Genomic DNA, 13,171 nt, shown 5'->3' on the forward strand with positions numbered 1-13,171 from the left:
TGCAAGAAAAGGGCATTTGGCATTTTGAACCACAACCCTCTGTGAAAGACTCTATGAATATTTTTCCCTATCACAGTGCTGTGGGTATCTTTACAGTGCAGACACCACCTGTCACCTCAATCTGCTGTGACGGGTAAACACAGTGTCGCCGGGTGAATTTTGAAAGTTTTCTGCTGCGCAATGGTTCTTTTGTCCATCCTCGAAATTTCCTTCCCGCTGTTCCATTTCCGCCCGAGCAAGTGAGTGTGTTACGCAATATGTGTCAGTCGACTCTTTCTTCACTGAAGTCATTTCAATTTAGTGGAAATGATAAGAAAGGTATCAAAGTTAAACAGGGGGGCTCCGGGGCAAGACAAGAAGATACCGGCTCCTCTCCGAGAGCCTTCCGAGAGAGAGAGAGAGAGAGAGAGAGAGAGAGAGAGAGTTACATGACGGGAGGGAGAGGAAGAGGCAACACCTCACCCATTAGGAGAGAGGGACATGGAGAATTAGTCTTCATCACTACATTAGCAGGGGGGGGTAGTGAAATATTTTACACCGCTTCTCTCTGCAGCCTCAATGTGCTCTGCTGACGCCCCGTACTGTCTGTGAATCAAATGTGTTTAGGACGTGCTAAATAACACACATAATTGCCTGTGGGTTCTTTGACACAAAAGACGATAAAAAATAAAAAAAATAAGCACTTTAGAGGAGCATAACCTGACCGACACATCGGCTAATAGGTAACAGATTCATGTGCTGTTTAGGGATGGGTCCCGTTTGAGTTGTTTCCGATACCGGTGCTCATACGATACTTTTAAAATGATACTGGCGGTGCCTAAACGGTGCCTGAACCGATACTTAAAACACAAATGTTCAAATGAAATACAATAAAAAGAATAATAATACTATGGTAATACAACTATCGAAAGAACAGACACAAGCATCAGGTGGCCTGATGGGGACTATGTGAAACAAAAATCCACTCAGAAACTGTTAGATTCTACAAACTCTGCTGCTTTACTGGACTACACGTCATCATTAATATCAACAGGGAGAGCTTTTCTGAACCAGACAGAGCTGCTCTTGAATTCGGCAAACACCAAATGAACCGAGGAACAAAGATGTCTCTTAATAATCTCATAATAGTAGTAAGCCATTTTGGCATCGGTTTTCAGTATCCAACCCTAGTGCTGTTGCTCTCCAGCGATGCTGCCGTCGGCTGACGGTGAAAGCAGAGACGTTTGGGTCGACTGGTTGGCAATCACCTCCTCAGACAGGTGACGGTAGCCATGTGTTGTAATTGCCAGCTTAATGATCATACCCTGGATGTCTTCTGTCGTCAACACGAGAACAGATGCTTTACCTGAACCTCATTGCAAGGTTCTGTCCACCTGATCCTCTTCTCGTGCCGTCAATGTTGCTTCGAGCTTTGCGTTTGGTTTCACTTCATTCATGTAAAAAAAAAAAAAAAGACTCTAATACAGGAGCATTGGTATTGTCAGTCATCGTCCATCGCGGTCCAACACGCCAGTTTCCTGCGTTTTACTCACCAAAACATAAACCTGTTGGGATCCATATATTGTTGCATTTTAACCATATGAATCATTCATTAAAAACCCAAGACATGTAGAATCTACATGTGAAAGTATTTAGCTTGAAAGGGACCTAGCGCACGTTTGAAAAATGAGCTTTTTACTGTTTACTCTGCTGTTTAGTTAACTCTATTTATCAAAGTTGTTAGTTTCGTAGACTTACGCCAGAGTCCTGTCCTCTCCTCTCCCTCCTTTTGCTGTATTTACTTTTTTACTTACTGATCACACTGCTCTAGTTGAGAAAGAAGAGAGGAGGAAGGATAACCAGAGGGAGTCTGAGGAAGGAAGTGGGAGAAGAAGAAACACAGAGAGACAGAGAGCTTTGCCTTCAGAGAGAAAGTAAAAAGAAAATACATTTCTCTGAGCCGTCCGATTTGTCCTGACTTCAAAGGGCCCGTGGATTGCACTTAGGAGGTGTCTAAATGAGGCGATGTGAAGAACGAGAGCCAGAGCTATCTGCCACTGGCAGTGGTTCTCAAAGGACTACAGTATAGAGCACACACAGACACACTGATCGCTTTCAGCCCGCAGATCTGAAAACAGAGACTTGGTGTGGTCCAATATACATTTTCGCAATTGCTTGAATGGCCAGAATTTCCTTTGTATTACCTGTGAAGACACGGTGAGTTGGATATTCAGAGAGAAGAAGAATATAGTGATATGCACAGACAAAATACTTTTACTTGAATAAAACAGGCTGTTCTCATCCTGCGTTCAGCTGTACAAACAATGTGTATGTACAGCAAAAAGTGGAGGTAAGATTGGTTTGTTCTTCCTGTGAAACGAGAAGTCAACGTTGATCTATTTGGCACGTAACTTCTGGATGAAAGTAACGCCACTTCCATAGGATTTTTTTTACTGAAACCACAATCTTTTCCTAAACCTTACCAAGTATTTGTGTTTAAAGAGCGAAAATCAACACGTGTTGCTGGACCTTTGTAGGGAAATGCATGTAAATTAGCTGTCATATGAGGATCCAATGAAATAAAACGGTATGTGATAGTTGTGGAAAGAAAGGTTGTGCGCGTGTATAAGTGCGTCATAGTCTGTATTGTTTGTAGTGTTTTGTGTCCTGTCTGGCCTTGAATTACCTTAATTAATCATTTCTGGGGATTCATTGCAGATTATTTATGTTTATGCATTCCTGCAATTGTGTTTAAATTGCACCAGGACTCTGAAAGGAACCTCAGATGTCCACAGTGTGCCACACAGACTGAAAATGGTGTGGAGGAGTAAAGGGGTGGAAGAGCGGAGGGTGGTGCGTTAACATGTGCGGGATCAGACAAGACAAGATGTGAACCGTCATCCGTCGACACGGGGAGCTGCTGTCAAGAAGCCAGTCAGGAAGCGTGGAGGCGGGAGGCAGGATGAGGAGGAACGGAGGAGGCAGATATCCATGGAGAGGACAGGAGAGGAGAGGAGAGGAGAGGAGGAAGCAAAAACAATCCAGCCAGGAGCACAACAAAGACGGAGTGAGAGAGAACCTCAGTAGATGATGGACAGATGAGGGAAGAGGCTTTGCTTTCTTTGTCACCCCACTCGGCTCTGCCATCTATCAGCGAGGAGTACACTCCCTCCAGTGTCCCGCTCCATGCACCATCCGTCACCGTGCATGTGGATGTGTGTGTGTCCAAGATTTGATTGGTCCTGCATGCTCCAAGGGAGAAAAAAAGCCGAAGAGCCGGTCACATCATCGCTCTCAGTCTCCCGCCCCCACCCCGAGTGTTTATGATGACTGCAACACGGCATACACTGCAGATTGATGCTAGAGAGGAGTTTGGAGTTGTGTGTGTGTGTGCGCACACGTATGAGTGTGTAGCCCTATAGAGTTGTGAGCGTGAGTGTGTGCATTACCTGACGTGTGTGTGCAGGCAGGAATGTGCGCGCTGATGTATAGAACAAAGCTTCCAGCGGCCTTTATCTCTGCATTGGTTGTTTTGTGGAGCGTGGCGGCGGCTGATAGTAGCTATCAGCCGCCGCCACGCTCCTCCATCGCTCGGCCTCACTGCCCCCCCTCCCCCATTCCTCCCTCACGCCTTCCTTGCCACTTCTTCTTTTTTCCTTCGTTCCCTCTGACCCCTAATCTCTGCGTCCTCTCCACATCTGCCTGACCATTAGACTCAAGGTGGTTACATACATATTCACGCCTTAACTATTTTGTATTTCCAGGTGTCCTCATACAACCCACATAGTTGTGTGTGTATTACTTGACAACGAGGGTAAACGGTGGAATCTGTGAGTCTAAAGCCATAAAGACAAAGAGATAACATTTTTTTAATAGTATTTCTAGATGCGCCTAGCAAATAAAGTTACTTTGAGTGATCCTGATTCTGACTCGACAGATAACTTAAAGATCTTTTAAGGTGCGAGTGAAAGCAGAGTCTTTAATCTCTCCGGTTTGCTTGCATATTATCCTCACCACATTCCCGGCGAGCGTTTTGGGGGAACTCTGCATTTAAAAAACCTGCATTAAGCCTGCGAAAGCTTGGCTCAGCAGTCTGCGTTGTAGTGTCCAGGAGGGTAGACATAAATATTGTACTGTAAAGTAATGGGATGTTGAACAGCATTAGTTCAATACACAAGACGAAACAAAGAAATTACTGGTTGCACCAAAACCTCTCGATACGTTTTCCTTTAAAGGGACAACCTACAAAAGGAAGTCCAGAGTTTGAATATAAACATTCTCTGTCAGTCTGGAAAGCTGGTGTGGACCAGGGGGTGTCTGCATCTGCTAAATGTGACGATGATGATGACAATAATATATACAATACAATAATAAATAAGTAATACAAGCGTAAGTTGCAGTCCCAACGCCAACCCATGTTTACTGCTTCAGAGTGCTCTTGAGCGTGTCAGTCACATCCTTTTTACTTTCACTCATGTCACAAATCTCCCAACTGCATCCACATCTTTTAAATGTCAGAGTAAAATTGGGGGCAGATGAAACTGGAGCCAAGATCTAGCTAAGATCTCGCTAAGATCTCTGCATTTGTCGAAAAAGAGGATTTTACCCTTTTGAAAACCCAGCTTTTTGCAGCGGCTAAGGTTAGAGGTTAGAGATGAAGCCCAGTGTATCTCTCTTGAGTGGATCGACGAGCAGCCCCTTTCAACTGCACGTCGAAATTAAGGGTTTAAAAAATCAAGACTTGAAGGCTTCACTTATAATATGTGCACGGGCACCAACTTATCCTGATGCAAAGCAGAGAGGAAATCATGCCATATGATTCTTAATGTTGAATTTGCATGATGAGACATGGTGGGCCTTTGACCACAGCGACAAGACAATTTCATGGTCGAGCTGTGGGAAATCTTTTCCAGTTCCAGTGTCCAACACACCTGTTGATGTGCAGAAGAAGACAAGACGAGTTTGACGTGCTTCTGCACGAGAGGCTCTGTGGTAGTTTCACACAAATTTAACCAGAGGATATGTTGATATTTACACGCATGCAAGCTATTGCTATTGCCATGTTTAACCCGAGGCAGCAGATGAGTGCAAGATTGATTTTCTACCGGGAGACGTTTTACCTTTTTACAACCAGCAGCCGTTGAGAGTTTGACGTAAAAATAAGGAGTGGTAAATGCTCTTTCAATGCCTTTCCGTCACACTGTGAAGGGAAACTGTCGTATACACTGGTCGCTCGTGACAGAGCTTTGATTTGTTTTGAAGATTTTCATTGAATTTTTATGAGGTTGCAGAGGAGAGGGAAGGGAGGAAAAACTGGAGACACGGAACCGAGTAGACGGATGAAAAACAGAGTTGCTCAGTTTAAATAGACCCTTGGGCGGCCTCATGGCAATGCCAGACCCTCCAATTTGGCTCAAGGCCTTCGTCGCATGCCATACCTCAATTCTCCACTTCATAGCACCCATTAAAGCATTTAATCCACGAATAAAGGGAATGATTTAACAAGTAATGGGGCCTCCTGTGAGATGCAAAATGTCCCCGCAGTCACTCTCCTTCTACAGACGCACTTTTCTCCTTGTTTTGTCAGACTGTTTGCATCTCTCCATACATCTCTTTAGTCGGCCTCTTTCCGGTGCGGTTTGTAACTTAATCACATCGGGCTGTTGCGAGTCGCTTCACAGGAATCGAGGACGGGAGCTGCGGAGTGGACTGCGACTCTCAAGCGAGTTCAAGCACAGCTCTCCACAAAACCATTTTCCCTTGAAACAGGATGCGTTTCCTGGCAGCCGAGAGTCACTGTAGGGCCACTCACAGGGACAGGCACAGCACCTGTCTGGCTCCAGTTTGTTTTGTTCCACGTAAACACGATTCAGTTGACACATCCGTGCCCAGAGTCCTCTGACCCAGTCAGTGGGAGCTTTGAAAACACTTCATGTATAGAGAATGCAGCAGTTTGATTCGTTACGCAACAGCCTCATATAACTCTGCATCACATAAAACCTCATTGCATTCCAAGCATGTGTGCGTGTGTGTGTGTGTGTGTGTGTGTGTGTGTGTGTGTGTGTGTGTGCGCGTGTGTGTGCGCGTGTAGACAGGGCCTTGGCGTCCAAAAGAGTCCTGGCATACATACTGTATTTATGAGGGCTTATTTTTGTCCGTGATATGGCACGAAGGGGTGAGGGGCCACCCTGACATGTTATACCAGTACAGTCTGTGTGACCTCATGACACAAACCAGCAGCTTGTCAGCAGCCCTGTAAGCAAACGAACGTCCGGAACCGGATTCAAGACGTGAACATGCATTGCTGTAGAAGGCACGTGACGCAATGGAATTAATCATTAAAAGCCAGTTGATGGATTTAATGATTCGTTTGATCCCTTTTCCTTCTGCTTCTTCATTCATTTATTTTTGGGGGGGGGGGTATAATTACAGAGCACTCCTGAGAATGTGATCCTTCACCATGCAAACCAGTCCGGCCTCAAAAAGTCTCCCCCCTTCCATTTGCCCTGTGCGTACCCCCTCTCCCCCTCGCTCCCCTCCCTCCTGCCTTCACCTTCTTCGCTTCTTGTCTCCGTTGCTCAGCAGAGGCTTTGAGCCATGTGGAGTGCACATCCATTTTGAACCCGGAGGCTGTCGAGCATGCTGTTGGTAAATGAGCAAGCAAACCTGTGGCTTTCAGTCTCCCCACTCCCACTTATCAATTTCCCCGTCTCTACCTCCCATTCCATGTTTCCCTGACCCTCTGCCTCTCTTCCCACACAGCCACATCCCTGCAAAGCCCCATCGTCGATACTCAGTGAAGTTCAAAGCACCTCGGAAACAGACCTTTTCCCTCAAGTTAGCCTCAAGTCAAGTTTTGCATATCACATTTCATACACCAGTGAGCTCTCTGTTCTTCAAATTAAAGGAAAACATGAGAAACATGGTCTATCTATCTATATATGTATATATTCGCTGTAGAGCCTGAAGCAGAGGCGTATTTGACAACAAAAATGACTCACAGCTCAGTGATGGGTTTCCTGCAAAGTTGTATACAAACACCACCCTTCTTACTTGCTACTTGGAAAAAGGAATGGGTTTAATTTTAAAAGAAAGGCAGCATGTTGCAGATGTTGCGTGAACAGCAGGTAGAGACAATCAGGCACAGAAAACAGAGCCCAGGGCCAGCGTATGTTAAGCATGTTCATTAATGTTCTGTACTTTCACTCTTGCTGGCCCGGCTTGTTTCCTGGACGTGCCGTGGATCTTAATAGGCTTTGGATCCCTGCTCGCTGTTTTGATGGCACACACAGAAATGTCCGGAGCGGAGGGAGGGAAATGAGAGAGGGAAAGGTGGAGCAAGACGCAGGGCGATAAATAAACAGAAATGAACAGATAAAGAGCATATGTCAGTGGAACAGGAGAAATAACGGTTGGGCTGAAAGGACTTTAATTCACCGACTGTGCAGTGTCTGCACATATAAATCCAAGACAATATTAATGAAATACTTCTGCACAATGAACAAGCCGCCGCTCACAAATGCTGACACATACCTTTTGTGATATTGCGGTAATAGCTACACGTGTATCGTCTTGGGCGCACACTGTGTGAGCAGCCTTTCACCCACACAGGCTGTTTGCTTTAGCCTTTAATGGGTCAGCTCCGTAAGTTAATGCTGAACCAGTGACGCTGAACCAGCCCAGAGCTGCATTAACTATGCAGGGCCAGAGGGCACTAAAAAGAACCCCATCAGCGAGCGGCTTCCTGCACCCCCACGGTTCCACCGGGGCCCCGTGCGGAGCCCCATCTCTCCAAAGAGACTTCAAAGGCAGGCATTTGCAGACCCGATGTGGCCGTTAACCTTTGACTCAGAGAGGCTCTCTCTCTGTGCAAACAGGGACAGCCTAATTGATGCTCTGCAGTGCAGAAAAGGAATAACTTGTCCTTGTGGATTGCAGGCATAGAATAGAGTGCTTTAATTTCCGCCTCTTACGGTTTATGGAGACAGACAGTGGCTGTGCATCTGCTGGAGCAAAGTGGCCACGTTTAAAAAATAAATAATGTTACGACCTCTGTTTACCAAGAGTGTGCATCTATATACTGTATATGGCCCTGACACTGGAAAACTAAATGATCTGTGCGGCGGGTTTACGTGCCACACAGTGGACACACAGTTCACTCCTTTTCCACCTCATGTCCTGGCTCAACGTATCCTCATACAACAGTTCTATGATATATATATACATATATATATATATATATATATATATATATATATATATATGTATATATATATATATATATATATATATATATATATATATATATATATATATATATAAAATCTACGGATAACAGTGCAATCATTTTTTTGAAGGTATAGCTGTATGAGAACAACCTGCCTGGCTCCCTCTCAGACAGCCGGAAAAGGTAATCCAGACTGATAGAACGATGTGGTGACTTTAATAAAACATAGCAGGGGCCTTCTGCAGGATAGTGTTTTATGTTTATTTCCCACTAACCACATTACCGGCTCTTTAAGGGACTTGCAAATAAGCATGAATCAGTCGGTCCGTGGATCGGTGGATGCTCGGACAGACACAGGAGTAGATGGATGCATATCTGTGATGATGGCTACAGGTTGCCTTTCCTGAACTTGGCTGACTGGAGGGGAGACAGGAAGTCAGGTGTTTGGATTGATTTGGAAAAACTAATCTGCAGCTAAAGAAGAAGGAAGAGGAGTTTGATGATTTGCGCTTTGACCGCGCACACATATATATATATATATATATATATATATATATATATATATATATATATATATATATAACAATAATAACAATATTTCGGGGCTCTTATTTTGAATTCGGTCCAACTTTTCCTCTGCATCACTACGGTGCCACGTGAAATATTGGAGTTGTATGATGGAACAAGAAGCTCTGACGTGGCTTTCCACACTGCCAAATCAATAATGAATCATAGGCGGAGCCACGGTTTCCATCTACTGAAAATGCTTAATACTTAATTTTTTGGGTTAAATCAGGATGTTGACGTTCATGTTGTTTTCAAGGCTGTCTTCAAGGCTGTCTTCATCAGACATGTTATGTGTCTTTGTCAGTTCACCGCCGCGCACACAGCCGACTCCATACAGGAGGTGGCACGGTGCAGAACATTTGTGTGTGTGTGTGTTTGTGTGTGTGTGTGTGTGTGTGTGTGTGTGTGTGTGTGAGAGTGTTTTGCATCCAACCTGTTGTTGTCCTTGCTAACAGTAGTGTTCATTTTGCTCGGTCATCAGTCAAAATGGGAAATCTTCTTTAGCCAGTGTGTCATTAGGGCAGCGGCCATCTATACTGAACGACTCCCACATCTGGTAATAAGGCTAATGTCCCTAAACCCACACACACACACACACACACACACACACACACACACACACACACACACACACACACACACACATGCACACACACACACACACACACACACACACACACACACACACACACACACACACATACACAGGTTGAATTGGTTGACATTGATACTGAATTAGCTGTGCTTACTTTTTGTTTACAGGATACGGATCTACTGGATATATCGTACATAAAAGATGCCAGAAATGGAAAGTGCACCAAAACGCCAAAGGTGAGCCTGCAATTATCTGATTTGACCAGCTTGAATACTTTTGTGCCATCCCATTCTCTTGAAGGCGATATCGAGGGAATGTCTTAAAATGTGGCACACATTTCCACTTGGACTTGAGGATGAACTGATTAGCGTTTGGTAGTCAAAGGTCAAGGACACTGTGATGTCACAAAACATGTTTTTGTCCATAACTCAATAATTCAATTCAAGATAAAATTATAAAGCGATGGCATTTTGGACGGACATGGGTGTAAACTGCACCCTGACTGGTTGGCGAGACATATTGCTGCAAGATAGTATTTCTAGTTTGTCTACGCAATATTATGTATTCAATCAAGACCAATAGATTCAATATTGTTCTTGTTTTGGTGCGCCGTGTGTTGAGAAGACAGTCCAGTTGTTTTTTTGAGCGTTGATATGCTTTGGAACTGTTTATTTATAGTGTATATTATGAAAGCCATAAGTGGGTGTGAGCCCGACCATGAACTGTCTGCATCCATCGAGCCGTGAACTCGGATCCAGAGAGGCTTGACACTGTTTGAGCTGGTTGTCATGGTTGAGACTTGTATGTTCAGAAATGGGTGTAGTTGTTTGCATGGGTAGTTAGTGTAATTGTCTTTCATACGACCTTCAGATCTTCATATTAAACATTGATGCGACATGTTATTGCTGTGTGTCGTGTGCGGCTCTATGGATGGTACTCATCGTTCCTCTGCATGTGTTTTATATCATTCTGAGACACCGATGTGAAGACAAACGCGAGGAAGTGAAGCTCAAATGACAATTAAGGCTGACAAAGATGGTTTGACTTCAAGCCCACGCAGCACACGGATGCTTTCCACTCGCCGAGGGTATCCAAATTGCCATTGCACAGCTAATTAAAAGATCTTTTGATTGTGAGTGATGAGAGAAGATTTTTTACACATATTCTTTTTAAATCTGGCACGCTGCAAACTGTCAAATGAATTTGGCACATTCTGGTGCGGTAGCAAAGCCAAAATCTGTTCTCGCTGCTAATTCCCCCGCTTGCCAAACGAACAATAAAGAACAATAAACCTGCATTCTTTTACACTTTATTTGAGTATATACCTGCTTAATAACGACAAAACTCTGCATATCTGTTGGATCCATTTAGTCTTGTGATGAGCTGCTGTTACTGAGCAGCGGCAGTCTTTGCCGTTCTGACTCGGTGCAGCGGGAGAAGCGAGTGGGGGTCACGCACTGCCGCTGCTCCGTCGGGGGAGTGAGTAATAATGGAATGAGTACAATAACACAGAGAGGATTCATGCATTTCTAAACAGCTCGCAGAGTGATGCTACCCGGGGAGGAGACATGACCACGTGACAGATAAGATGGTCGAAGCATTGGAAATCCATTACTGGGTGATGGAGCGGTGATGCACCCTGGGCTTTGTAATGGGAGCACCAGTGAGACACTTTGTCTGAAGAGTTGATGGGATGAGGAGAGGAAAGAGGTGGGGGGGGGGGGGGGGGGGGGGTTCTGTGCGGTGAAGAGACTGAAGAGACTGTGGGGATGAGAGGAAAGCAGAGAGAGGAGACGGAAAAGCAAAAGGGAGGATTTTATGTAAGGTCTGCAGAAGGATGAGAGGAAGATGTTCAAAGGAAGACGTCACGCGAGAAGCAAAGATAATACCAGACAGCCGTGGCTGTAAGTGGACGCCACTTTTCATGCCTCGCTTCTCAAGCATTTCTCCTTCACTCTCCTGCACACATTTTGAGGATCGTGTCTGAATGGTGAAGGTTGTTTTTTTCTTTTCTTTTTAAGATCACTGCTGTTAACTTCAGTCTGAGAGAAATGCACAAAAGCTGAAAGATTTTTTCTTTCTTTCCTAGTCAAACTAAAAGCTTTTTAAAGGATGGCATTGGTTATGTAGAACACACACTACTGATTAAGACAAGTACAGAAATCTGAAAGAGTTCACAATAGAAGACATTTTTTAAGGAGTTCATTAAATAAATAGTAATGAAATAACCACATGTTTGTTTTTTGTGTGATTTAAATACTTGTATTTGTATGGTATTAATGTATAAAGAATTTGAGTGCAAATTATAATAAGATTTTCTGAAACTAATTAACGAAATTAATCAATTCAGATGATGTACTGTAACTGTGTATCACGTTACCTCGATATATGATTAATCAGAATATTATTCGATTGAAAGATGGTAATAATCAGATGGAATTATTGCCACACTCTACTTTAAACATTTTAAACACATTTCAATCTACCCCAGCTAAAAATGCTTCGTTCCGATGCGTTTTACTGGGCGAGGAACTGGATTGAAAGAGGAAAATCTTTTTTTTCCGTCAACACAAAATTAAATAGATTTCAACTTGTCTTGTTGTTGCGTCTGTTGATTTTATATTTGTAGGCTTGCTACTCTTTAAAGCCTGTGCCGCTCTTTTTTTTCCTGTCGCTCAAGAGCTCCCTTGGCAGCGTTCATTCATTCATGCAAATTGCAGGCAACCAACGCGCTCACGGAGATGAGACGAGATGAGACGAGATGCTGAACCTGCGCTGACATGTCGGTAAAAAGCTTCAAAAGTGCTTTTATTGTGCCAGTCAAGAGTCCCGCGTCTATACCCAATATTGTCAGACTCCGATGCAATCATCCTCAACAGACTGGAAGTGGACTCCAGATGGAAAGGCTGCTTTGGCTCGCCTCCTTTGAGCTCTTGTTTCTGCCACAGCTCAAGTTATTTCATATTGTCTTTTAGAGCGCCGTCGGAATTTTCTGTCGGAACGCCATTAAGGTTTCCGAGCCCGCTGCTGTGTGTGGGCGGCATGTCTGAACCCTGATGAACTTATGCCACCCTGCCCACGGGCTCCTGCTCCTCAGTTGTGATTCATACATTTTCCCTGTCAAGACACACACACACACACACACACACACACACACACACACACACACACACACACACACACACACACACACACACACACACATACTAAACACAAATACATTTAAATGGAGAGGAACGCTCACACTTGCACATTGCTGTGATGTACACTGAATACACAAACACACAACACAGCCCGATACCAGGCGCCTTTTTATTCTTTTTTCTACCGCGCTCACAATGATGATGCTAAATTAGCACGTGTCCACCTCGTCATGCAGCTCAGGCCGGTCAGAACGACAACCGTTGTTTGACGGATGGCTCCAGAAATACTCCATGCACCTTTAGGTCCGGTGAGCAACGAGCAGCGCTGATATTCATCCACTTCATAGAGCCACAGAGAGCTGGCCAATTTGCCATATTCAACGCAGAGCACGGAGGGCATGAAGCGTGCCTCTCATTTTGCTATGCTACTTTTCACATGCATGGTTATTATCATGAAGTATTCAGATGGGTGGTAGAGCGGGTCGCCCTTTCACCGCAAGGTTGCTGGGTCGATCCCCTTTGCTTCTACTAAAGTATCCTGGAGCGAGTCAGTGAACCCCAACTTCATCTTGTGCAAAAATGCATGAATGTATAAGATGGCTATCATGATTGTAATAAGTGAAGTTTAAACTGTGGCGGCTCATTCATGCTGTATAAACA

At 44.3% G+C, this 13,171-nt stretch overlaps 1 protein-coding gene across 1 annotated transcript in view; it reads left to right on the forward strand.

The window, feature by feature from the left end:
- plcb1l (phospholipase C beta 1-like) overlaps positions 1-13,171 on the forward strand; it is a gene marked incomplete at its 5' end in the record, with an annotated part of 114,811 nt that overhangs the window by 16,828 nt on the left and 84,812 nt on the right. The window contains one exon of the mRNA XM_079216115.1: positions 9,536-9,604. Within this exon, the coding sequence (XP_079072241.1) occupies positions 9,536-9,604 (69 nt within the window). The remainder of the gene's footprint in view (positions 1-9,535; positions 9,605-13,171) is intronic.

Source organism: Taurulus bubalis (assembly GCF_910589615.1).
Source record: "Taurulus bubalis genome assembly, chromosome: 3".
Taxonomy (NCBI): domain Eukaryota; kingdom Metazoa; phylum Chordata; class Actinopteri; order Perciformes; family Cottidae; genus Taurulus; species Taurulus bubalis.